This window comes from Trichoplusia ni, chromosome 6 (assembly GCF_003590095.1).
Source record: "Trichoplusia ni isolate ovarian cell line Hi5 chromosome 6, tn1, whole genome shotgun sequence".
In the NCBI taxonomy this organism is placed as follows: domain Eukaryota; kingdom Metazoa; phylum Arthropoda; class Insecta; order Lepidoptera; family Noctuidae; genus Trichoplusia; species Trichoplusia ni.
The window spans coordinates 5161327-5188723 of record NC_039483.1 but is presented as its reverse complement, the minus strand read 5'-3'; the positions used below and the strand labels follow the sequence as shown (position 1 = coordinate 5188723).

The following is a 27397-nucleotide window of genomic DNA, read 5'->3' as shown; positions in this document are numbered from 1 at the left end:
AACACATAAATAATATAGATGTCTTGATTTTAGAACTTTGTTTTACTTCTTTATGTTTGTTTCTTGATTCCATCCTTATACAAAACTAATCAGCTAGTTTTAGTGCTGGACCCGCGGGCCCGCCCGCTATAAATCGATAATGAACACACGGGAACATAAAATCGGGGTAAAAACAACCCTATGTGTTAATCCCGGTCTAAATCCGTTCAGTGGTTTTTGCGAAAAGAGGATTAATCCATACGTAAAAAGTTTCGCATTTATAATATTATTATTAGTAGAATATATTGGTTAGCTCAAATCGTCTTAAAGTATGAGACGGTGCATATGGCGTAGACATGCATCAGTCTTAATATAAGATATGGCTAAAGGGTCATCGAGTGCACTCCCTTATCTTCTCTCACGACGGCTTGGTCTCGAACCATTTGGCAAATCCAGCAAATTCAGCCGTTGTTAAAGCTGTGATGGTCCGGAAATTTCGCATAACCGGCTAGAAATAGAGCCACACAGGCTTCCTTGGAGTAATTTTGAAGATGAGGAGTTACACGGTGATTTTTTAGTCGTCTTACAAAAGCAGCCCAGTTCATGTATCCAACGTAAAATACCCCTAGGCGTGATTATTTTTTTATCATCAACTAAGACAATAGGTATGAAGAAAAATGAAACAAGAGAAATCTGAAACATACTCTGATAAAAACGCCGCTGCCCGCGCCCCTCACCATTGTTACAAGGCTCACACCGCGCTCGCAACAGAGCTGTGTTTCTAAAACTACGAATTGCATCATAATATTGAATAAAAATATTTTAAGTTTATTCAAATCTCATAAATACCAATTTTTTTATCTAGTCATTGGATACATGAACTGGGCTGCTTTTGAAAGACGACTAAAAAATCACGGTGTATAATGGTTGATTGTGACAAATAAAATTTACAAAATATTGGATCACTGGTTTGCAGTATTGTATTTTATAATTTGAAAGCTGTGTGTGAATTAGTAGCAGTGGAAAGATGAGGTTTTGTGGTGTGATTATCTCATAGCACTGTTTTGGGATTTCTCTTGTACCTAATGTCTACTTCTTCATACCATAAAGGTAACCATACATACATTAAGGTTGATCCTTGTGGATGTCGAACCTTGTGCGTGATAAATTCCTATGTATTGCTGCGCACCGCCTATATGCGGGACTCATAGCACGGCGGTTCGGCGGTTCGATAGGTTTAGTAAGTAAGAGTCTGAAACTATCCGCTTTCTCCCCCGATTTTGGTGGATGTCAGAGATTAAGCCGTTTAGGCCTCTAACGTGGCTCTACGGAACCTTGCCGTTTTTCAGGTTTAACTTTTTCTCATTATGTTATCCTTCCTGATAATAACAGGTGGCCATTCGATTATACGCAAATCTATTCAAAAATACTATTGGTGAGTGCTGTAATTTCACAAAATTTCGGTTCAATAGTATAGTAGATCTAGCCTTTTCAAACAATATGTAATACATGCATGGAAATTACCCGAGATGTTGTCGCAAACGTGAGAGATAAATTTATAGTTAAATCTATTCACATTATGTAACTGATAAATAAATATGCCGAGATATGCTTGGCGTGCAGTTTCGTTGTATAATCTCGTAAATCTTTTAATCATAAATGCGTCATTTTTGGTCATGATGATGTACAGCTTTGGTTTTAACTGCGTGATTTATATAACATATTAACAATGGCGCTAACCCCCTAGATAGACAATCAATCAATTTTTTTGTATGCATGATCTTGGACTTAGATTTTGTATAGTGACCACTGGCCACTACGAGATGAATTACATTCCTTGCTCAAGCGACTTAGAAATGTTTGTTCAGAGTTTCCGTGTTATATATGTTGGTATGTGATTATTTATGTTTTATTATGGTTTGGCACATTCGGTACCTATAGTCAACTTTTCACAATGTTGTGAGTGGTAAGTAAACCCACTAAAATATTTAAATTCTATATAATAATACGTAAATTCCATATCCTTATAATACCATAAAGTATTTCTTTGATGTTCATTATTGAAGCCTGAATCTTGACAGTAAAACTCGATTACTAAATAGCAAATTAAAAATTATAAAACTTTATTCCGTTGTCAATAAATAGATTTCATTAAAACCAGATTTCTTCGACATGGGTTTCGTCGGTAAATGCAAGTTTTCTCGTAGCGATCAAGTTCCTGTACCAAATGGCTGAATGCCGTGGTCTGCGGGTCCTCATTTCATCGTCGAAATCCACTTCAAACAATCCAAACTTTGCACTAAAACAAAAAACAATCAGGTTTTTTTTTAATAACTATTATGTCGTAAGTGAAAATAGTTATAATATAAATTTTACTTTACTGACTTAATGATAAGTAGGTACTAGGGATCTGTCGCCAAGGCTAGGGGTTGTGGAAACGAAACTGAGACATACACAGCGTAGACTGGCATCTCGCTTTCACCTCAGCAATAATATTACTTTAAATAGTCGTGGTGGAAGGTACAAAGATGAATGAAACATACTTTTTGCTAACTCTGCACAGATGGCCGAGTAATAAGGATCACCGCGTCAAACCGGGGACAAACATTATTTTGTTTGATCCACGAATGGTAGCCCTGAATGACGCGTACTTACTGCACGAATACTCATCTTGCATGATCCATTACGCCATGTAAAGTGGGTCAGTATACCAATCCTTGCATTTAAGAAGATTTCGTAAAATTTAGAGACACAACATTTTATTTATATAAATACCTGAGTCCAGAATCCCACTCAAAGTTGTCCATAAGACTCCAAGCGGTATAGTAAGTTATATTACACCCATCCACTTCAATAGCATCCAAAACTGAATTTATGTAGTCTTTGTAATAATCAATTCGGTCCACGTCATTTTTCCCGCCAAGCGTTCCGTATCCATTCTCCGTTATAAATACTTCTGGGTTGTCGTAGTTGTCTTTCACCCAGTTAAGGGCTTTTCGCATGCCGTTGGGTATTTTCTGAAAAGGAACATACGGTTTTTTATCACTTAAAGCTGATATACTCACTTGGTCTATTGTTATGTCTTCAAGGACCAATTGGCTAGAGTTTAAGACCCGTAAACCTTCCCCTCTAACCTCTTAAGACACTTCTACAATCGTTCACCTCAACAGGAAACACTCCAATTTAAGGGTACACAATCCAATTGGATTGTGTACCCTTAAATTGGAGTGTTTCCTTAAATCAGGAGGGCACGGAATTCCGTGCCCTCCTGATTTAAGGATAAATTGGCCTCGCGCCAGAGAACTCCTAAGGCCCTTTCTCTTTCCGGGGCCTAAGACATGAGTTCGTTCAAGCAAGGTCAGTGAGGTTTTAGGTTCTATGTTGCCAGTGATGCACTCTGACGGAATTTAAATATTGACTTTGTTACTTACAGTAGTATGACGGATAGGTGCCTCTTTGTAAATGCCGTAGTCACTGACTGCTCCAATATCATCATCATAGGATGGAATTGGATACATTCCCCGTTCGTAGCCTTTAGTCGTGTAGAATCTTGTCGAATAGTGGTTAAAGCCGTAGAAATCACTCGTTCCTGAAACATTAAGAAAACATTCACTTCATTAACAGTTTCGCTTGGACAAAATCGGAATATGTAATACTCTAATACTAATCTTCTAATATATAAAATTCCCATGTTAGTTACCGTACTCCTCCGAAACGGCTTAACCGATTTTTACCAAATTTTATATGCGTATTCAGTAGGTCTGAGAATCAACTAACATCTATTTTTCATACCCCTAAATGTTAAGGGCTGCTCACAATAAAGAAATATATTTTATTTTTTGGACGAAATTTTTTGTTTTTATTGTTTTATAACTAGAAATAATTTATTAGGCAAAACAACGTCTGCTGGGTCAGCTAGTACTAATATAATATTCCAAAAAACTAAAAGCCATTTTTCTCTTTTTCTAGTAATCTTTACCTCTGATAAAATTGATTTCATCTTGCGACAGCTCCGGCAGTCTGCTCCTTGGGAATCCTTGCTCAGCACTCTTTTCAGCGATACGCTTAATCATTCTCTCTGGGAAACCACCAGTCTTTGAAAATATAGGGTGACTGTAGAATCCAACCTCAAAGTCCATAACCAGATTACCGAGTTCAATGTCATCTGGAGAGTTAGTTGCTCCTTCACGGAAGTCTGTAGCAATTGTTATGCCGCAAATACCTGCAACATTAATTACGTCATTATATTTACAATAGAGCCGTCATAACACTGAGAAGTTATGAAATTAAGAGGATATTATCCAATCTGGTTTTTCTATAACTGAATAACTTATTTTTTTTAACATTAATTATAATTCATTCATTTAAAGTAAAGTCTATTTACAAACTTTCGTTTCGTCTAAAGTTCTGTTAAACCTAAAGCAGTTTATCATCGTCAATGTTTGTTATTCAGATAAACCAAAAGTCTATTTTTTTTTTATTAAAACAAATAAAGAATCATACCTTTCTGAGTTTCCCTAAATTCCTTATCGTACAAGTGCCAAGCTCTTGCATGAGCTATCAGCATGTTCTTGACTGCCAAATAATCACCAGTTCCAGCTGAAATGATGTCCGGGGCAAATCTCGTAGTTCCATATCCAAATATAAGGAATTGCTTTGGTTCGTTCATAGTTATCCAAATTTTGACTCGGTCACCCAACGCTTCGTATAAAACTCGAGCATAGTCTTCGAACCATACCGCGATCTCGGGGTTGGCCCATCCTCCCAAATCTTGCAAAACTTGTGGCAAATCCCAGTGGAACATGGTCACAATTGGCTGGATCCCATTGGCCAGCAATCCATCAACTAAGTCACTGTAATAACCAATTCCTTCTTTGCTAATTTTATTGGCATATCCGTGTGGCAAGACTCTTGGCCATGAAATGGAAAATCTGTAGAAGTCAACCCCCAAGAACTTTAACATATTAATGTCTCGTTGATAGTACTCGTACGATTTGCACGTGTCGTTTCCATCTGTACCATCTTCTATTTTTCCTGGGATATGGGAGTGAACGTCCCAAATGCTTGGAGATTTGTCTGAGAATAAGAAATAAGTAGCACATTAGATTGGCATTTATGTTTTTTTCGTCAGTACCTAGTATCACTCAAGCTGTCTTCAAATTTAATAGACCTTCCAAATTTAAGTATAGCCTCGATACACACATCTTATTTCCTAATATATTATATACGCAATTGGTAGGATCTGAATAAAAACACTGCAAGTAGGATTCATGGGAACTGGGAAAATTTCAACTGTGAACCTGTCCCGGACACTGTGACTTGTGACAGTAGGCCGAGGATGAGATGGATATGCGATATAAAAAAGATAGATTTAGTAGAATAACTGCGAATGGAAAGGTACTCGGAGGAATGGCATAAAAAAGTGAGATTTGCGCCCATCAGTGGAATATTAAAATCTAATGATGACGTATAGACGGAAAAGTAAGCATACCCGCAGCATCCCAACCGCCTTCAATTTGGAATGATGCTGTAGCCACACCCAACTTTAATCCTTCTGGTATTTCTCTCTCCTCTGTTCCCAAGTTTCGCAACTCCTTAGCAGATACCAAGGAAACTGCCAAAATAGCAGTCACTAGGTGAAAGGACCTGAAATAAAACATGTGATCTGGGTAATTAAAAAAGAACCGTAAATTCCCCTCAGAAACCCCTTTCAGACTGTTATTTTTAAACCGCACTCTTTATCTATTGACGTTTTTATTATATTGTTATGACAACTACTAGGTAACTTATTGAAGAGCCCCACAAAATTATTTACACAGTTTGTCTGTGCGAAAATAGCTAAAATTATTATTAATATCAATGAATATGTTAGTACGACGGTTTAAATAAGCTTTTGTTTTACCTGTCCCGTTTTCTATCATCAAATCTTGCTAGCTAAATTAGAATCGTTCATTGATTGAGATGAAAGTTGTATGACTGAAGAACGAGCGGTATATTGTGGAATTAATTCGCTGACTTTTAGATAGAGTGTAAAAAGTACAACTGCAATCCAGTTTTTCTGGTTTTATTTTTGATTCTTTTAACAACATTTTTGCATCAAACTCAATCGAGGGCAGAACCGCCTAGTGGCAATCTGACGGAAATATTGACTGCACGGACACGCTTACACCGCGGACGAGCGATTGTGTGACCCTCGAATGCTTGGCCTGAGTCTGGGTGTCTTTGTGCATGTGACTTCAATGTTACTCGTTTAAAAAAAAAAGTATCTTTGTCGAAGAAGATAAAATAGCTTAATAAAAAAAATTGAGAATACCATTTAGCATATACAAATTAAAAACAAAAACACTCACCACATTTCGTATTTATTTGTTAGTTAATACGCGTGCTTTATCAACTTTACATAACTACATTAAATTCGCACGACAAGTCAAGGAACAAATTCGATACCGACTTATTTAAAGCAATATTATAAGAACGTTACAGGTATATATTTAACAATTGGGCAAAATATAAACTTACCAAAGTAGGTATTTTGAGATAGATAAGGTTGATACTGATGGATCTTTACCTAATCTTTTCTGTCAAACAACGACTTAGCTGCGATTTTAACAATAAGGAAACTAAATTAAAATAGTTTATAAATTTATTTGAAACGTTTTTTAGGGTTCAAAAGGGGTTCTTCGAGTCGAGATCGAACGTTCCCTTAAACTTCATCACAATACAACCACACCATTAAAAAATAATGTTTATTTAATTACAATGAGTTGATGAACGAAAGGTGAATTTGTTGTTTATTTTGTATATTTTATAGTTTGTAGACCTTTGTCATTGTTTTTGAATTAATAGCAGTATTTATTTGTTTTTATTTATTTATTTCTCCTACAATATATAATCATTGTAATATAACCGTTCAAAGAATCAATTCGGCCTATCAAGGCCCATAGCTGGGCATAGGCGTCTCCCAAGTTGCGCCACAACACCAGGGCCCCAATTCTGCTATTCACAAATGCCGATGAATGAATGAAATTTGGCTTAAAATTCCAATTTATTTCGTATTCTCTTAAGCATTTTTCTACACAATAATTGGAAATTCAGTGCGAGATCGTACATTAAAGGTCAATACAATTAACTTCCAATGATTGTATTGACAAAATGCTTTAAAGAATAGGAATAATTTCAAATTTTATCCAATTGCCATTCATTCATCGGGCATCGTAAAATAGCAAAATCGGGGCCCAGTTTCTCTGCCTTCCACAGTCTGAGCCAGCAACCATATTAAGGTCATCAGTCCAGCGAGCTAGGGGCTCCCTACTCATATGTACCGTCCAACAATTTGGTGTAAATAAATAAATAGGTAAATTACTGTAACATACACAGACATTATTGTGATCGCGATAATCATATCACCTAGAGAACGTAACATTAAGAAGAGCATATCATTTGACAATTGATGAGATAATGATAAAATGCTTTGTATTTACCAAAATATTACTAACGGTAACTTACAAAAAAATCTTGAATTTATTCGGTTCTATTTTCAGAATTGAGGCTTTTTATTTTCTATTGTTCTTGCGGAGAAATTGATGTGAAATTTTACATAATATACTTACCGGGTGTACCTACTTACCTATGACAAAAGCCATCCAAAAAACCATAGGTAAGTATTAGCTATTCATATACCTAATACGGCTAGGATTAGGTTTATGAAATACTAAAAGTTCCGACTAGCTGAGTTCTGCCTGGCTGATTCCAGAATCCAAACCAAAAAGGGCGCTGAAAAACATTCAAATCAGTCGGGGGCCCCAATTCAGCTATTGGCGCTGGTTGATGAATGAATGGAAATTGGATTACAATTCCAATTTATCAGGCATTGCTGGACCGATTTGATTGTTCTTTTCATTGAAATCGGTCTAGCAGTTTAGGAGGAATTTATCGACATTCGACAAGAATAGGTAAGTAAATAAGTAGTCATATCTTAATGTGGTTTAATACCTACGTCGCTTTATATTTAGTTTTAACCCACAATCATATTAAAAACGTATGTTTGCTGCTTCAAACTCGACTCTTTTCTTACTAAGCATTTAAGAAGAGGTTTTTCGAGTACAAATAAAGCAAGCACACAGAATATGTAAGTATCTAGTAATTTAATGCTTACCACACATAAATACAAAGTTCTAGGTCACGTTTAGATTATTATTTTTAAATTACTATTAGGTACTATACTTATATGTAGGTAAGTATGGGAAGGTGGGGTAAGACGGGGTAGCGAGGTAAGATGGGGACCCTCCAAAAATATATAATACAGTATTAATTGAAAAGTTATTTTGACGCCATCTAGTCGTATTTATCAGTACTTGTTAGAGTCGCAAAAAGTTTGTTCGAAGGAGCGCACGATTCTTCATGGTAAGTACATTTTTAAAATTTGAAGTGGTTTTATCTAATTATTGAAGCATATAAAGTGCATGACTGTTATAATGTATGATAAACATAATGTGTGACATATTTTTTTTGTTAATTTGTATTTATTTTACTATTGTAAACTCAATAATTCATGCCGGTTTCTTTTGATTTATAACCTCTAAAAATTCAATACAACTTTTAAGTCCAGTTTGGGAAAGATGGGACACTTATGTGGGGCAAGACGGGGTAGGTACCCGATCTTATCCGCTGAGTTGTTATTCAGTTTGTATTGAGATTGCATTCAACATTAACTATTTTTTTATAGTACAGTTCCAAAAACAGTAATGTTGTCATTTCCTGATGCTTAAATGGCTACACCGCCGTAAATCATTTAGCAAACTCTCCACCTCCACCAACTGCTTCAACCTCATGTCTCAAGCAGGCAACAGTAAATGATTATATAGATAATGATGCATTCCATCTGGTTAGCCCGAAAAAGTTAATGCCTTATTCGCGATTCGCCGAAAAAAGACCAAGACAAGTTCGAAGAAGGGGAAAAGCAGCTATTATTACTGCTTTTCTATATAAAAAAGAATGAGAGGAAAACTAAAATAGGTAGAAACTAAAACCACATGTAACAAACAAAAAGTAAATGACAAAAATAACAATAAAGAGAACTTGAAAAACCGAAAAAGCGAAAAGGCACAGAAGAAGAAGATACAGAATGTCTATACTGTCGCGGCTTGTATTCCGATTATCATACTTGTATCACTTATCGTACTTGAGGCAAGTGAGCGCATTGTGTCTGTGCAGGAGTGGAAGACAGCGATGACGAAGCTGAACATATCTGCCCGGTTTGTGAAGATGACGGCGCTTAAATAGTCTATACCCCATCTTACCCCAGGGGTATACCCCATCTTACCCTATAGGTGGGGTAAGATGGGGTGATTCAGTTATTTTTTAAAAGTTTATATTTTTATGAGAAGAACTTATTTTTTTTTGTTTTGACTGATTGTTATTAAAAGAAGAAAGACTGATTATTTAATTAATAAAAGTTCCTACGTTGTGCAATTAAAAAAGATGGGTTTTATTTATGAAATACCTTAAGGTCCCCGTCTTACCCCACCTTCCCCTAATCGTAATTGATGTATGTAAAAAATGTAAATTTATTTATACATCCACCAGACTTATTTAAATTTTCGTTTGATAGGTCTGTTTTAGACACCGGTGCAAATAAACTAGCTCATTGTAATATAGTTCTTAGATAAGTGTGATATTTGTGAGTAATAATACAAAAAGTGTTTTTAAAATCTCCGCCCTCCCTCGCTCCTTTTATATTTTAAGCCAGTATTCCAAAAAACGAAACTGAAAAATATAAATATGCAAGTAATCGTTCTTTTTCTAGACGAAGGTAAAAGTTGCATTAAAATTTGGTGAATAACTAAATACCCGGGCCCCGATTCTGCTAATTTACAATGGCCGTTGAATGAATGGCAATTGGATTAAATTTGAAATTATTTCTATTCTCTTAAGCATTTTGCGAACACAATATTTGAACATTCATTAGGTACCTTGATTGTACCGTCCCTTACTAAATTTCCAATTTTTATGTTGGAAAAATGCTTAAGAGATACGAAAAGTGACGTTTTGAGCCAATTTTCATTCATTCATCGGCCATTGTAAATAGCAGAATTGGGGCCCTGATAGGTTAATTAAAATTGACGAAATTAATCCTTCGGTTAACTATTGACGTAGTTCTATAACTGCGTCACATAAATACATACATACTACGGATAAAGAATAGATAAGCTTAACTACTCCTCAACTAATCTCAAGATATCAGAGATCTATCTTATTGTTAGGGATCAGTGAGAGTAAATAAGGAACCCTATTATACTCGTACTATTACAGGTTCCGCTGTCTGTCCGTCCTTCAGTCTAGCTAGAGGGTCTTGGTATGCATGGAGGTGTTCTATAAATGTTGGTAGCTAGACAGTTTGTATTTTCAAAGATGTTATTTTACTGTCGCCGCTATAAGAAATACTATAAATAAATACTTAATGATTTGATTGCACAGGTAGCCGAGCGGTGAGCGCAACGTGCCGCGGGTTCGATCCCCGCGTAAGCTCGCTCGAGAATGCTTCGTTTTTAAACAGCGAAGCCTCTTGATTTGTTTGTACCCTCATTAAAATATTAGATGAGCGAGTTAACCAAACATGCCACAGCGCAGCATAGCTCAATGTTGATTTGTCACCCTAAGACAAGCCTTTGTGTTATCGACGAATGCTTAATGCGGGGTAGCCTTTTTGCAAATATAAATAGGTATTTGTACGCAACCCTCAGCATTGTAATTCCGTCTCTTACTGACCGATTTGTATTTACGGTAAACATTCAATCATACCGCATACGTATAACTGATATAATGTATCTTATCAAAATAACATATTTTGCTTAAAATATCCCCTACGAAGTGTTTGGACTAAGTCGGGCTTTCCAGATAACTTAAGCGCCATGTATGTTATTTTGTTTGCTTTTCGGTGGCGCTCTACTCTATTTTCCCGAGTTTACATTTTTGGTATGGGTGTTTAGGTATATTCTATCCTAGAACTTTTTCTTAACGCCATCTAGTCTCAAACTAAGCACAGCTTGTATTGTAAATACTACACAACTGATAGACTTACATAAATAATATGACCAGATACAAAACTAGAATGTACTCTGTGCGCAAAACAAAATATCATGCTCATTACAGAAACATTTGTCCTGGATGGGAGTTGAACCCACGGCCTCCGGTTAACAGTCAGGGCCAGATCAATAGGCTAGTCCGATGTATCGATAATCATGAAATATAAATACCAAAACTATCAATGTATCGTAATTTGCGCGACATTTCTCGCAACATGTGCCTTAAACCTTATGGGTAAGTCGAGTGCCACTCTACCAGAGGTGAGTGTAAAATAAACATATCACATGTACATTTCCATGAAAGGTGGCTTATAGGCACTTTAAAACTAAGCATATATGTAAGATAAAAGAGATCATTCTCATTAGACTTTTAAGTTGTCAACAGTCTGCTATTTATAATGGCCGATGAATGAATGGAAATTGGACTAAAATGATACTTCGTATTCTGTTAATCATAATACAAAGTACGGGGCGGAACACTCACGGTCAATACGATGAATTTCCAATTATTGTATTGCTAAAATTCTTGGGAGAATACAAATAGCGTTAAATTTAATCCAACTGCCTTTCATTCATCGACCATTGTAAATAGCAGAATTGTTCTGTTTTGTGCCATGCTTACTTTCTGCATTATGTATGTCGGTTGCCGTTGCTTGTTCAATCCTGACACAAGAGATACATGTCCAACTGCTGGGCAAAGGCCTCAATACTATTCTTCCACTTGTCTCTCTCAAAAAATAAATCCAGGTCATCCCAACCCTTTTTTCAGGCTGTGCCGGCTTGATTGGTAATTGATGGTCAAGGTTAAACCAAACCCTTCCGTTCTCTGTCCATGTAGGTAATCAGAATCTGTGTTGATAGCATCCACCACCAAAGATGTTTCGATACTGACTTGGAAGTTAAGCTACCTATAAGCCGTAGGCATAGTGATGTTTGTTGAAGTTATGCCATTGTGAAAAACAGGAAAAGTAAAGAAAGAATGCGACCTTTTTTTTTTCGGGGTGAAACGCTAATGACTTCAACCCACGTCGAGGGCACGGCGTGGGCTGTCGGACTTCCACCGAATAAAAACACCCCGGGCCCCTTCTACTGCTTTAGCCAGAGACCTTGGGGTACACCCATATTAAGGTCAACAGGAGAATATCGAGCTTATCGGAGGATTATTCGCCAATGAGAACCATCTGCCGGCGCCCCTAAAATTATAATAAGCTTTTCAATGCCTTTTACAAATTCTGCAATTGGCATTTAACTAAGCGCATTCAGAATCATCAGTAGTCATCATCAGTATATAAATCATTTTCCTTTTACTTAGGATTGTGTAAAAGTTTTTAAGTTAATCAGTGATTACTTTTGTCTGGTAATCCCGGACAGGCTCGGAACTGTTGTATAATAGGAAATCAAACTATTTCAAGTAGGTATATTGAGTGATACATAAAATAAACAATGAATAATTTATTTTATTGCTAAATAATATTTATTCTAACTTTTCTAATGAGAATACTATTGTCTAACAAAAGGCTTCTTCCTCGTGATACTGAATTCTTCTCTAGTGTGGTAAGGAGCGTAAGGATCCTCAACATAATATTTGGGCTTCTTCCAGAATTTGGTTACCATCTTATCTAATAATGTGCTTTGAGTGGCATTACAAAAGACATGTTGCTTTAGGCGCCTTTTCTGTGCCGGATTCTTTTTCCACATCCTTTTTTGTTTACCAACCTTGGTTCTTATCCAACATCCCCAGTTCAATCTTAAGAACCTCCTCACAACTGCCTTCACAGTCTTCCGTTTACCACTTTTCAAACTGAATTTAGTCACAGTTCTAACAGGTACAGCATTCAAGTTCTTTGATATATCCAAGATCTGTTTGTTTTTCAGCAAGGAGTTCGGTTGTAAAACTGTGTTGGGTAAAATGGGTACATTCTTGATAGTCGCATAACTCCTTGAGTTGTGACAAATAATCTTGGCAGCATTGAAAGGGACCGTAAAAGGCCGTATAGTGCGAACAGCTGAAAAATAAAAAAATAACCTCAAAAAAAGCCGTCACAAACAAGTTGGTAAAATTGTTACACAACAAAATAGAAGGCAATAAATTATATATTTTTAATAGTTAAAGTTAATACTGATTTATAATCCATAGTGTTTGTTTAATATAAAAATAGTATTACCAGAAATCGCAAAACGAAACATTTTCAGAAAACAAAACCCATCCACGGAAATTATATTTTGGTTAGTGATGTTGGTTGCATTTAGTCACTTCGTGATGTTCGAGTTGTCAAACTGTGACAGTTTATTTTATAATCAATCGAAACACATTCAAACAAATTCACTTCTTTACGTTGCCAAATAATTTATTCCTGATTATGGAGTTACGAGTAAGTAAGGAATTCATACAGTGTTCGTTACGATATCCATGCAATACGTGTTGTTGTTTCAGAATCATATTCGACTAATGTGTCTAAATTAGTGGAAATGAACCTGACTATGAAACAGACCTACGAAAAACATTATATGCTCCGTGGTCGCTCTTCTTTAGTCTCTGAATTTTGACAGCCTAAGTGGAAAGAGATTTGTGCCGAAAAATGTATAAATTTACGAACCACATAACTAATGCTAAATTAGTATTGGTATGTACAAATTATATATTTACGCTACCTGTGATTTTGTAGATTTTTGCCCTATATTGTAGTATTACAAGTGTTTCGTCAGGCTGCAGTGACCCTATTAAATTGATTGTTTTGATTATGTTTTCTAATGTTTTACATAATAATGGAGGTTCTATTAGTTTTTTCTATTGATATTAAAGTTTATTTTTGTTATCAATAACATAAACATAGACCTTGATATTGTTGTCCCTTACATAACAATCTTAACGTCATTTTCATAAATAACCTACAAACTTTTCCTAAGGCTGTGTTCAGATATGCGACAGATAATTAATAAATATAAAAAAAGATGAACTTTGGCCTGATTTTGTTTACTTGTTACTGCATTAATTTTTGCCTGTAAAAACTTAATAGACTAAATAAGTACTCCAAAAAATAAATTAGAATATTTTCTAAGTACAGAATGTAAATACATCGAGTAAATTCTGCAATATTTTTAAGATTTACCTAAACTATTGTAGATATGCATCTACAATAGTTGCAGAAAAAATTGTATTGAAATTCATTCCAGCCTAGATGATTAAGTGACTCACTTTCAAAACTTAAATTAAAGGTATTCAAAACAGACATAATAATCATTTTAAATTTCTTTTTTAGGTACGGCGGCACATGAGCGATGGGACCTGTGCCGCCATGATAGTGATGCGCTCTCCACGGCGTCAGTACGCCACACAGGAGAAACCCTTATCTGACCCATGCAAGGCTCCCCCGCCAAAACCCAAAAGTCACAAGCTGTTTTGGGGAGCTATTGGAGCTACGGTACTTACTGGTGCCGCTGTGGTTTACGCTAAGTAAGTGATGTGTATACTATTATGGTATAACAAAACACATACAACTTATTCACTCGAGAACCTATTAAAGATCTACGAGCCACCTTAAATTGTTCCATTGCATTGTTTACACTCATGTTAAATATCCTGAAACTAATACATAATAACACAATCTTTGGAATTCAGCAATGTATTTTTTATAAGTGTTTAAAGTATGTAGTATTATAGTGACATTAAAATCAGTGTACTATTTTTATTTATTATTTTGTGGTACAAAAATATTTATGCATTTTTTTTTACAAAACTGACTCCTGCATTAAGAAACTAAATCCTTAAGTCTGAGTTTCTGTTGTGAAACAGAAACTCAGAAAATTATTTATCAATTATTTGTTATTATAAACCTAAAATATATTTACAGGAACAGTCCCGACGCTCGTAACTGGCTAGAGTCAAATGTCCCTTTGGCTAACGACTTTGTGGCTCTAGTTTACCAGGAGAACACCACTTATTGGAAGGCTGCTGTCAATCAGTTCAACAGAACAACTACGTACTTAAGTCACCTTGCGTTTGGAAAGGTAATTATGCTTTGCTATTTTGTAAAAGTATTAATAAGAGCGTTCAGGTATTATATAACGCATTTTTTGAAGATTTTTGGCCTTTTTTCTGTCCCCCTCACCCTAAAAGTGACGTAAAATTTTTACATTTTCTCTGTAAAACATAGACGAAAAAGGTTGTGGTTTTGCAAGATTCTAAATTACTAGTTATATTTGAATAAAAAAAGTTACGTAAAGCGATGTTTAATACCCCCTGCTGCCCTTGTAACGCGCCGTAACATCTTAAAAACCCCGTATCTCCCCCAAATTGCATTGTGTAATACTCGAATGTAATTAAAATACTTTTAAACCAAATGTGCTTTTAAGCTGACATAAACCAATCTCGGCTTAAGAAACAAACAAAGACCAAACCGCTATCAGCTTAAGAGTTTCTAAACAACTAATACAACATTAATTCAGTCTTGCATCACACACTTTATCTAACATAAATAACACTATTTTACCCTGAAAAATCAGTGTTAATGTAAAAATAATGTTTTCAGGAGGGTGTTACTCCCCAAAAATTGACCCCCCGTTCGGAACAAGACATCGAGAAAGATGCTGAATTAAAATTCTCAAAGAAGGACTATCAGCGTAAGTATTCATCAACACAACAACAGTGTCGTAACAAAATATGGAAATATAATAACGTTTGGGATTTAAAATGCTAATAGATTTTATTTTTCGCTGCTATCTAGACTATTATTTATCATAATTGATTAACAGGGTATTTCATGAAGTAGAGAAACAATATAGAATGTAACTAATTTAATTGACTGTTTTTTTCGTTGTCTGAATTCAAGCATGACAAATGACGTCATACAATCATATATTAATTGGTTATCACTGATACACACATTGTTTTTGTAATGATTCACTCCAAAACCCATTGTAGATATAGAAACCACCTGACTTGTTTCAGTACACTCGTTTTAATATCCTAAAACTAATACATGTCATAATTATTTCCCTACTAATGAATCCATATTAATATGTTTGGAATATGTGTTTAATTAACAGTACCGCCTCCCACGTTTGAACCACTTTACGTTGAAGAGAAACCTATTGAAAAACCATCGGTGGATGCGAAAGGTAAGTTTGACATAACACAGCTGTTTTACCTCATTTTTCTATATTTTAAACTATCCATTGCATGTTTTGATTTTTTTAATTTTTGTTTATCTTAAGAAATTATTGTTGTGCCAGTGTCGCCATCTATTTGTATTTCAAGTATCAATTTACTATTAGTTTTAAACACAAGATGGTGCTATTCAATCTTTTAGAAACTTTTGCAAAAAATATCCCTTCAACAAGAATGCAAACCTTCTTCTATTTGAGTCGATGTTCGATGTTATACTTCCTTAGCCCCAATGTAGGCTAAGCCAATGGCCATATCATTGGGTTAGGCATAACCAAAGCACTAGGTCGTTTTTTGTGCAGGTTTATATTATAAAATTCATATTATCAACGCGAAAGTAGTTGCGTCTTTTTGTATATGTGTAAGTTTGTTACCTTTTCACTCTCAAACAGCTGAACCATTTTTGATCAAACTTATTATGCAGATATTTGGTTAATTGGATTAACACATAGGCTACTTTTATCCGACTGCATTAAAGGAGAGAAATGTCTTTGCAGCCATAACCGACACCCGATTGTGAATAGAAATTCATCATCGGTATAGCCTTCTTCTAACTATGTTGCGACCTCAGCATGGTTTGCCTTCAAGGATTCCAGGAGCTTCCGGGATTAGCAATAGTTCTAAAATTATTATTAAACTTTCCAGCGACAGTGGTACAAACGGACAAGTGTGAGCCACAAGTGACGCCGCCTGTTCGGATCACGAAAGATTTAGTTGAACTTGAGCACGACATGCACGAACACACCAAAATCGCCGTCGACAACTACAAACTGGCGATCAAGTACTGCGAAGATTATAACAAGGCTTTATTCAGGGTATGTATACAAAAAAAATATAATTATTTTATATTCCTTTATCTTGTTATTGGCGTCGTACGCGACGTGACGCAATGTTTTTAAGAAAAGGTTTAATCGAAATCAAGGCTCTATTTGACGGATTATCATTTAACATTCACCGCGTGGATCATTGCACCAATTTAGTTATAGTATAGTAATAATATTTTTCTTAACTTCGACCACGCTACAGTCTTGTCAAGGCATATTGTTCAAGGTACACAATCACAGGTGCACTCTTTGTTTCCCTTACACTCATAGCCCATTGTGGTCGCAATCGCAGAAAGATTTTTTTCTTAGTTACCTGGGCAACACGATACCCCTTAATCAGACTGGTTATCAGACTTTATAGCTTCTGTCTACCCGTTACGGCGCTCAAAGACGTGTTAATTACAGCTGGGAGTCCGAAACCCACAATTTAACGTGCCTTCCGAAACACTCAGAAACCCGTTACGACTTACGCATATGGCCACCCATCCATGGACCGACCGTATTAAGTAGTAGCTGGTAGCTTAACCTGTGATCGATCAACTTGTGCAGTTGTAGCATAGCCTTCCGCACGCCAAGAGCTTTTCGCGAACGCACACAATTTTAAAAATTGGAATTGGTCGTATTGCAGTCTTACCACTCGACTATCACAGCTTCATGATCCGTTAGTGTGATTCAAACCATCGTTATTATTATATTTCAGGTCATAGAATCATCTCTAGCGGATTTAGATAAGAACTGCTTTTCTACCATGAAGAGTGCGCTGTCACAGCGCGACCTGGTCGCGAAGAAAGCTAAAGACTCTGCGACTAAGGCTAAGTGCGCTATTGGTAAGATTTAATCTTAATCGGGAGTATTTTAATGGTCTTTTGACGATACTTAAATCAACGCCGACCTCTGGGAAGTCGACATACAACAGTTTACCGAAATAAATTTATCATAAGTGCTAGTTAAGGTACATAATAGCAGATATTATTGCACGGATAGCCGAGTGGTTGAGTTCACCACACCAATCTCACTGTGCGCGACGGTTCGATCCCCGCATAGGACAAGCATTTGTATGATCCACGAATGCTTGTCCTGAGTCTGGTTGTCTTTGTGCTTGTGAATTGTATGTTTGTAACACCTCCGCGACACATGAATTAAGTTCCGTTATGCGGGAGACGTTTTTTTTATAAAAAGTAAAGAAATAATTAATTATTGTAATAATTTATTTAAACATAATACATTAGGCGGACTGAATGCCGCATTATTACAAATAATGTAATACATACACGCGTATCCCGTCAGAGACCTTAGACCGCATGATCAACGCGGGCGTGCAGGCCCCGCCGGAGACCGTGGCGGCCACCAAGCGCTACATCAAGCAGTTCCGCGCGGACATCGGCGCCGCAGAGGACACCTTCAAGCGGGAGCAGGAGAAGTCGCAGCTCAGCGACAGGTACTGGAGCAAGGTGAGGATGTACTTCACGTCTTGGGACTATAGCACCCCATACATACAACTTGTAAACAGTACGCATCGTGCAACCGAATAATTTGGTGTCTTGCTAATGGTTGACATACCTTTTTATAACTTTCAAAATTATATCTCATAATCCTAGCTTTTCCCCAACTACATAATATATATTGGGTTTGGCTAAGTTGGCTTTCCTTCTTACCGGATGTAGCTAAGTTTTACAAAGAGCAAGTGAATATTTGACCTCCTCAACTCAGTTATTTGGGCCCCTTAGTACGATTGGTTGTCAGACTTTCTGGCTTCTGATTAGCCGTAACGACTGTCAAAGATGTATTATTAACAACCAGGACCCACAACTTAGACTGCACGGATAGCTGAGTGGTTGAAGTCACCACGCTAAACCACGGAGCGCGTCGTGTCGCGGGTTCGATCTCCGCGTAGGGCAAGATTTTGTGGGATCCACGAATGCTTGTTCTGAGTCTGGGTGTCTTTGTGCATGTGAATTGAATGTTAGTAAAATCCCCCGCGACACAAGGAAAAAATTCCTTAATGCGGGAGTCGCTTTTAAAAAGAAAAACAACTTGACTTGTGATCGATTCAATTAACCACGTAAATAGAAAAGTGGAAAAAATCTCGAAATATACATGTGATGCAAGTACCCCGAATTCAAATGACTGCGGTTACATTGCCACCCTTTCGTACATAGCTGTTCAGTCCCCTCATACGCTAACTCCCGCAGGTGGAGGCAGCCCGCACCATGTTCAAGGAGGAGTTGGAGTCCCTGTTCCCGGGCATCGACCTGTGCGCGCGCAAGCTGGACATCAAGGGCGACACCGACCTGCTTCTAGTCTACACGCTCAAGAGGGTATGTCACACTCATCAACTTAACCCTGCACTTTGGAGTCATCTAACCTCCATACCTTTCTATCTTACGTCATCTTACAAGAAACCCATCATCGGCCTAGCCTTTTCCCAACTATGTCATGGTCGGCCTCCAGTCGGATTCAGCTAAGTACCAGTGTTTTACAAGGAGCGACTGCCTATCTGACCTCTTCAACCCAGTTACCTCTGCAACACGATATCTCTTGGTGAGACTGGTTGTCAGACTTTCAAGCTTCTGACTACCTGTAACGACTTTTAAAGATGTATCAATAACAGCCAGGACCTACAATTTAACGTGCCTTCCGATACACGGAGCATCTCGTTATGACAAAGATGGTCACCCATCTACGGACCACTCATCGTTATTCCCCTTCCCTTATACATACCAAATTTTCATTTGGATTTGGTAAAGCATGTCTTCTATATCACCTCCATACTTTTTTATCTGACATCATCTTACAAGAAACTGTGCAGCCATATTATCTTTCACACAATCAATCGTTTATTGAATGACACCTATTCCACTATGAAAAAATAATCTTGCTTGTTTCTGTAGATCTTTTTTTTTAAAGAGGTGACAATATTCACGTTTTACTATTCCTTTTCAGATTCAATTCCTGCAGAACGAAATTGCTGAGCTTCAGACAATCAGGGAGCTTAAGATCAACAGGGCTATTGAATGTAAGTCATCACCATATAATAATTGCGAAAGAATGATTTTTTGTTGCAAAGAAAACGGTCAATTGCGTGTTGGACTTATGGCACAACAAATGCAGGTAATATCATAGTCACCCATTAAAATTTCTTACTACATCAATTATTGTTATAATGGCAGTGGAAGTACAACATCTGTGTTAAAATATCAACTACACATTTACTTGTCTAGCTATGGGTAGAGTCCAGTACTAAAGGATCGTACGGTTTTCTCGAAACCAAGACGTTATTTGTTTTTCCAATCTAAAGGTAAGTTACAATGCAGCTGATGTAACTTAACACGTCGTGAAAGAGCTGCAAAATATTGCCGTCTCAGTCGCAAAAAGAGTCTATGCATACTGCGATCACGTTCTAACTATCTAACCTCTTACTCTAATGCTCAAGACAGACAGACTGCATTTCAACTGCAATCTAACTGCAAATTTGCAGTTCGGATGCAGTTTAAATGCAGTTGACACGACTGCAATAGAACTGCAAACCAACCGTACGGTCCAATTGCAGTCGGCGTGCGGTCGTGTGACACTTGCTGTAACGGTTGGATTGCGGATGAAATGGGGTCCGTCTGCTTAGACCCTAACGTTATCTGTACTATAGCTAGGTTGTATCTCTAGAACCATCATAGCTTGGTAGTTCAAGTTTTCATATACAATAATACAAATGAAAATAGAGTTCAGTGTAAATATTTGTACGAAACACTCAGTGGCTCAAGTCTGACTCGTACTTCACCGTTTTTATTACGTAAACTCTGATAAGAAGTTGTGTTTATATACAGTTACTAGCTGTTGCCCGCGACTTCGTCCGTGTGGTTAGAAAATATAAGTTATATCTACCCTGTTTTTTCCACATTTTACATTGTATCTTCGCTTGATTTGTAGCCTAAAACCTTCCTCGATGAATGGTCTATTCAACACAAAAAAATAAATCCAATTTGAACCAGTAGTTCCTGAGATTAGAGCGTTCAAAGAAACAAACTCTTCAGCTTTATATATTAGTATAGATTATCATAAATAACTTGTTCTAGGCCACGACGAGAAGGCTATAATTGAAGCTAAAGCGGAAGACGTTATCAAGACTGAGAGGCAAGCGAGGGAAGCCGAGTTCATGAAGAAGGTACCATAACTGTCATATTAGACTGCGTTTTCAAAGATTCGTTGAAAGGCTGTTTCGAGTGTTGTGCTCGACGTTTCGTAGGTTCGATCCCCACGTTGTACAAGTATTTTTTGTTATTCATGAATGCTTGTCATGAGTATGGGTGTCTTTGTGCATGTGACTTGAATGTTTGTGCAATTCTTCGTGACACAATCACACAAGGATTAAATTCCTTAGCGCGGATTTGTACAGTCTTATTTTTTAAGAAATAAAAAGGATAGTTTTACTTCAATCTTGTTCGACGGTTACAAATGCACTCTTGTTTTTTAGGCTCTACAAATCCAAGCGGCTGCCAACAGGCAAACGATGGATCAACTCAAAAAGCAGTGCGAGCTCCAACAGGAAATATTACAGGATCGTCTCGCCAAGAAAGAAAAGGAGGTATTATTATAAACATCGTTTTATTTGAGAACAGTCTTCTTAATCCGTGCATTTTTCGGATCAATTATAATTGGTGTTCAATTAAATACATTTAAAATTACATGGGATGTGGTAAAAAAACACTGATTTGTTATCAAACTTTCTAACAACAATACAGGATACTTTATCAATCAATTAAACTGTAAAACAGTAATAAAGTAGTATACTGTGTTAACCAAGTTATAAAATGCAAATAAATGATATGAATTATCCAGAAATTATCGCTTCACTACGAACTTTAACAAAAGCTATTCCAGCAAACGGCCATTATTTCTGTATTAATTGTATGATTTATAAATGTTTCTAAAATAACCGAATTCCAAACTTCGTTTTTGTAATTTCAATCTTATTACTTTGTTTTAGAGTTGCTTTTAGTTGCTTCGTGGTCGAGTGGCGTACGCACCGGTTTCAAGGTGTCGCTAGCTCTGAGGTCCCGGGTTTGATCCCCGGTCGGGTCAATGTAAAAATTCACATTTCTACATTTTCGCGGGTCTGGGTGTTTGTGGTACCTTCGTTGTATCTGAATTCCATAACACAAGTGCTTTAGCAACTTACTTTGGGTTCGGAACAATGTATGTGATGTTGTCCGAATTTATTATTTATTTATTTATTTCAATCATTTTTGTAGTTAATGGCTAACTTCAACCGCGCTGTCTCGGAGAGAGTGGAAGCCGAGAGGGTGCTATTCAAGAAGGAGTTGGCAGCTATGGCCGGCAAGCTGCAGGCTATCGAACACACTTTGAAACGTGAGTTTGGTTAAACGTAAACAGGAAAAATGTTATGGTGTGTTATTAAGTATAATAAGTGCAAATTGAGTGAAAAGATAGATTATTAGTGGTAGTCAGTTAAATAGCTTGTATTCGCCGCTTAGTGCGACTTGTAAACTAATAACACTGATGATGTAAAGTAGGCTGTAAGATCGGTATGTGATCCTATGTTTACTTGTGTGTCCTATGATTTCACTTTACTATGACTCTCAAGTCTTCTGCATCGAATTTAGCAGGCAGCAAGATTGCATTCAAAATAAGTTTAAGAAAAGATAAATAATTTATCGACACTTTACCTTAATATTATACTATGCTTATTTATTTACACTCCTACATAATTATCTATGTTTAACAAGATTCAATACACAAAATATGTCGATAGTTTTGTTGGACATTGCATTAGATTTAATGTGTTTAGCATGTACCTTTTTTCAAGAGCATATTGATCCAAGTGTCTATTTAGGTGCAGTAAAGTATAAAATAAAGAATAAGAAATAATAATTTTAGATTAAAGTTCTCAATAAGGCCTCTACATGTTGGACCAGTGTCCCCGTGCACAGGGTCTCTTCCCATGTAGTTATTCCGTGACAGAAAAGAGATACAAAAAAAAAGCTTCTTGTTGTATTTCGGGAGTGCCGGCAGAAGTGAAAACTTATAAAATATTAACATTGTTATTGAATAATTTTGCACAAATTGTTTTAATTATCACTATTAAATTACTATCATTTATGTGGTGGAATACAATACTTATTTATTTCGCTATCTATACAGTATTGTGCTAAAGAAGTTTTCGTCTTACGAATTTTCGATCAGGTCACGTGTCCTGACGCGAGTTTAACAGTTCCTACTCATTACAAAAGAATTATACACCGCCGTTACATAAGTTTTGTTTCGTTTAATGCTAGCTGTGTGTGTTGTGCAGAGCGCGCGGCGGCGGAGGCGGAGGCGCGGCGCTCGCAGTCGCTGTGGGCGGCCGGCGAGGCGCTGCTGGCCGCCACGCGCCGCGCCGCCGCCGACACCAAGGTCGACAACGAGCTCAAGGCGCTCGAGAAGGCCGGTACGCACTGGCCTTAGCTCCCACACGCCGTCCGATACTAGCTGTCCCTGTCAGCGAACTACGTCCCGCCTCATAGTTCAATGATGAAACTGTTTCAACCTTCCCAGTACTGCTACGCTTATATCAAAACTAAAATAAGCCGAATCGGTTTAGGTGTTCTTGAATTTTAAAAAGACGAACTACAATTCATTTTTATGTACCTACTAGCCGTTTCCCGCGGTTTTAACCGCCTAGTATTTTTTTTTTCTTTGTCACAATTTTTCCATATTTTCTCACCATTTAAACCTTCCCTACACTGGTAGGAATATTTCAAAACTAAATTAGCCAAAGCGATCCAAGTCCAGTCTCGAGTTTTAGCGAGACTAACGAACAACAATTCATTTTTATATATAAGAAGAAGAAGAAGAAGTAGCTATAGCTATCCTTGTATTGTTTTATCCATATCATAGCCAAGACTCATCAAAATAACAATTTTAAAACCCTCAACGTTGTCTTTCACCAACTTACTTTCTAAACAATACAATACCTCTATGAATAAGATTATTTTTAATTTAGCGCTAATGTTCCAAATACAGATTTGCTTTTATCTAATTCAGATAGATGAATAAATATTTGTCATTAAATTGTACTCCTATTGTATTTAAATTGTATGAAAAATTATTATTATATAATTCAATATTATCAATCGTTATATTTACCACTGAACTACTATTCCATATACTGTCCGCCGACGGTCGCTTTTCGCAATTGACAACATTTTCGTTTTAGGAAAGGACGACAAGCTTGTGGAGACGGTACTGAAGGGCATCCCCAACGAGGTCCGTGAGAAGGGAATCGCCACTGAGAAGTCACTTCGAGACAGGTTTGAAAAGGTAAACACATAACATTCTATACAAGCTGTTGCCGGCGACTCCGTCCGCGTGGACTTCAGTTTACAACGCGCGTTGGTTCCAGTTTCCGCGGAAATGCTGGGATTAAATATGGCCTTGACCACCCCTCCATTACCCTCCCTTTCTATTAGGTACTAGCTGTTGCAGCGACATCGTCCGCGTAATTAGAAGATATAAGTTAGGAATTTTTGAACGGAAGCCCTCGGAGATGAATATTTTTCCTCGTTTTTGCCACATTTTCCATTATATCTTCGCTCCTATTAGTTGTAGCGTGATGTTATATAGCCTAAAACCTGGATCGATGAATGTTCTATTGAACACAAAATTAAATATTTTTTTTATTTAAACCAGTAGTTCCTGAGATTAGCGCGTACAAACAAACAAACTCTTTAGCTTTAAAATATTAGTATAAATTAAAACCTTCCGTGAACCTTAAGGAGCCTTTATAAAACTAAATTTACCGAATCGGTTAGGGCCATTCTCGCGTTAAGCGCTTATCAACATTCATTCACAGTTTTTGTAAAATATGTTAAACGACCATATTTATTCCTCCGATAAAAGACGATTGAAAAATCGAGCCTTAGTTAAATAAGTTAACATTTAAGGACAGTAGAACGATTTTCTATCATATTTTCAATGCTCTATTAACGTTTCAGTTGGAGAAGACCGCGATAAAGGTCGCTCTGATCGGGCGCGAGGGCGCCACGCTGCCTGTCTACTTCATGTCATGGTTGCAGTCCAAACTGCTGTTCCAGAAAGTGAGTTGTTAATGATCTTGTTTACGTGGTGTTACGTTTCGTGTGACCTACCACCCACTCGATGAGTAATATCATTGAAGGTGTGGAAGCGAGACAACGCTCTACAAAAATAATAATAGATTAATCTTTCTCTTAAAGTGCTTTATAGTCCATTCCGGAAAAAAGTCTTCGTTAACAAGATAAAAGCTATGTTATTTTAGTAGTTTGATTTTATTTCTCAAGTTTACGTATATAGTATTTATACATTATAAGTATGTTTAATTTGTTTCAGTTCTCGGAAATCCCTAAAGAAGAGTTGGAGAACAATCCGATTGATTTCACGAAATTGGACACTTTTGACATTATCCAGAGGGCGAGGTAAACAATTATTGTAATATTTGATTGGAATTAGGCTAATTTATACGTTATTTTACTCTGTAATCTATCTTATTGGGCGTATTATGTAACTTTTAATGACTATTAAATATCGCACTATAATTTTTTGCTGACATCGGCATAGTCAGGCGTGCCGAACACAGAGTTACATCACAGGGTGTGTGTTTCAGCATAGAAGCACATCTAGTGTTCCTAGATCTGTAATTTATAGTTTTTAAAGTTAAGTTCGATGCAAAAAGCCTCTTTTTATAAAATTGTTCTTTGTGTAAGTCTTATTCGCACAATGGTTTTTTTTAATAACTGTATATATATCTGATTGGTTGAGATCACCAAGCCAAATTCACCGCGTTGAATGTATCGCGGGCAGGAGATTTGCTCTGTCGTAAGGTGCAATTTTAAACGTACCTGGTCCGCTGGAAATTTAGTAGACTACGATAATGGTGGCTTTCTTCCTTGAACAAAGCCGGGTAAGGTCAGCCCTGTAGTATAGCACATGGTCCGCGGCGCGCAGGTACCACATGGACCACAACAACCTGCCGGCGGCGCTGCGCTACGTGAACCTGCTGCAGGGCGCGCCGCGCGCCGCCGCCAAGCCCTGGGCGGACGCGGCGCGGCGCCACCTGGAGATCCGCCAGGCCGCCGAGGCCGTCATGGCGCACGCCTCCGTCTCCGGCCTGCTCTACCTGTAGCTCGCCAGCGACTACCCGACTGCAGCCTCGGGACTGACCACTATCAACTTTATATCTTGTTCGCCCGAGGCCAGGTACAATTTGTCGTCAACTTGTATTGTTTAATTTCCCCATCAATTAGATATGAAGTTTAAACAATCTTCTTTGTCTGCCTCTGTGGTAATGGTACCCAATGTTAATCTTTATCGAAACTGTTTTGCTTTACTGTACTTTTTGTAAGTGTAAAGATTATACCTTATCTGTGACGTGTGTTGTAACGGGTGTCGTAATTTTTTATTTTATTTTGGAGTAATGTTCGAATTACTACCAATAATATAATATTGTCTTATTTATGGATAATTCCATCCGTTACGTTTACGCCGTGATTGTGATGAACAAAATTCACTTACGAATTTATCGATTTCAATTATATATGCGATCGATTGTCGACGACGATGTTACACCTCTAGCACATTACCGAGCAAAACAATCGCATCTAAATTAGCGATAGATTGCTATAGTAATTTTTAGAACTTCATTATCATTACTAATGCATGAAAATAAATAAATTGATTAGTTGTTAAAAAAATATCGTGCATTAGTAACTTAGTAACCAATAGCTCAATTGAAATTGTGTCCTGCATTAATAATGTATTAAAGAAATAAAAATACTAAAAAAAACGCAAACTTATCGCAATGCTGCTAGTGTTGTAACTGGTACAATAAGAACTCTTTAGTACTATCAGTCAACTTACTTAGATTTGTAGGTGATAATGTCGCAACTAGGGCGCTTTGACCATTCAGCCGAAACCGGCTGGAATATTTTATTTTTAAATAAATTAAATGAAAAATATAACTGTCCTTAGTCAAGAACTTAACTGCTACTTAACCCCCATAAAATATTGTTGTTATTATAAAAGTCTATTTGTAGCAAAACATGTGAATTTATTTTAAACAGCTGTTTAGTCGATTATTTATTTAATTCAATTTAGTATAAAGTCTGTTTTTTTATAGTGAGGTATAGATGAACGTAACAAAAAATTGAAAAATTGTATTCGTCAAAAAGTTTTAATTTTGTAAAGTACCTTGAAAAACGATAATCCCTAGATTTTGGTTTTGTTATGCTCAAAAATGTCTGCATTTATTGTCAAACCGATCAGAATGTTTAGTTTCCGTAAATTTTGGTGCCAGCAACTGGACATGAGGTTTTCTT

At 36.9% G+C, this 27397-nt stretch overlaps 3 protein-coding genes across 5 annotated transcripts; 1 reads left to right on the top strand and 2 right to left on the bottom strand.

Moving 5' to 3' along the window:
• Positions 1-2073: 2073 nt before the first annotated feature.
• Positions 2074-6433, bottom strand: LOC113494896 (myrosinase 1-like). The gene is made up of 7 exons (XM_026873412.1): positions 6330-6433; positions 5471-5625; positions 4483-5055; positions 3959-4201; positions 3411-3568; positions 2755-2996; positions 2074-2278 (listed from the first exon to the last, which is right to left on the bottom strand). Exons 1-7 carry the CDS (start codon positions 6332-6334, stop codon positions 2131-2133), a joined length of 1524 nt encoding a protein of 507 aa, XP_026729213.1. The 5' UTR covers positions 6335-6433; the 3' UTR covers positions 2074-2130.
• Positions 6434-12500: 6067 nt separating this feature from the next.
• LOC113494708 (39S ribosomal protein L35, mitochondrial) lies at positions 12501-13321 on the bottom strand. Its single transcript, XM_026873139.1, has 2 exons — positions 13229-13321; positions 12501-13069 (listed from the first exon to the last, which is right to left on the bottom strand). Exons 1-2 carry the CDS (start codon positions 13248-13250, stop codon positions 12564-12566), a joined length of 528 nt encoding a protein of 175 aa, XP_026728940.1. The 5' UTR covers positions 13251-13321; the 3' UTR covers positions 12501-12563.
• LOC113494706 (MICOS complex subunit Mic60-like) lies at positions 13219-27240 on the top strand. 3 transcript variants are annotated; one of them, XM_026873135.1, is made up of 19 exons: positions 13219-13289; positions 13498-13687; positions 14324-14517; positions 14915-15071; positions 15593-15683; positions 16110-16181; positions 16873-17042; positions 17752-17878; positions 18339-18502; positions 19244-19369; positions 19995-20067; positions 21122-21210; positions 21520-21630; positions 22298-22415; positions 23359-23493; positions 24262-24365; positions 25040-25141; positions 25413-25498; positions 26028-27240. In XM_026873135.1, the coding sequence occupies exons 2-19, from the start codon at positions 13643-13645 to the stop codon at positions 26203-26205; spliced, it is 2142 nt and encodes a 713-aa protein (XP_026728936.1). In that variant the 5' UTR covers positions 13219-13289; positions 13498-13642; the 3' UTR covers positions 26206-27240. The 3 variants fall into 3 exon arrangements, with proteins under 3 accessions (XP_026728936.1, XP_026728938.1, XP_026728937.1); XM_026873136.1 differs by lacking the exon at positions 13219-13289 and adding an exon at positions 13365-13435; XM_026873137.1 differs by lacking the exon at positions 16110-16181.
• Positions 27241-27397: the final 157 nt, after the last annotated feature.

Coding starts and splice junctions, on each gene's coding strand:
- LOC113494896 (XM_026873412.1), bottom strand. Junction 5,056..5,470: donor AGGCGGTTGGGATGCTGCGG/GTATGCTTACTT, acceptor TCTTATTCTCAG/ACAAATCTCCAAGCATTTGG. Junction 4,202..4,482: donor ATTTAGGGAAACTCAGAAAG/GTATGATTCTTT, acceptor TTAATGTTGCAG/GTATTTGCGGCATAACAATT.
- LOC113494708 (XM_026873139.1), bottom strand. CDS start 13,250: ATGTTTCGTTTTGCGATTTCTG. Junction 13,070..13,228: donor GTTTCGTTTTGCGATTTCTG/GTAATACTATTT, acceptor TTTATTTTTCAG/CTGTTCGCACTATACGGCCT.
- LOC113494706 (XM_026873135.1), top strand. CDS start 13,643: ATGTATAAATTTACGAACCACATAACTAATGCTAAATTAGTATTG. Junction 20,068..21,121: donor GATCAACAGGGCTATTGAAT/GTAAGTCATCAC, acceptor AACTTGTTCTAG/GCCACGACGAGAAGGCTATA. Junction 24,366..25,039: donor TTCGAGACAGGTTTGAAAAG/GTAAACACATAA, acceptor TTAACGTTTCAG/TTGGAGAAGACCGCGATAAA.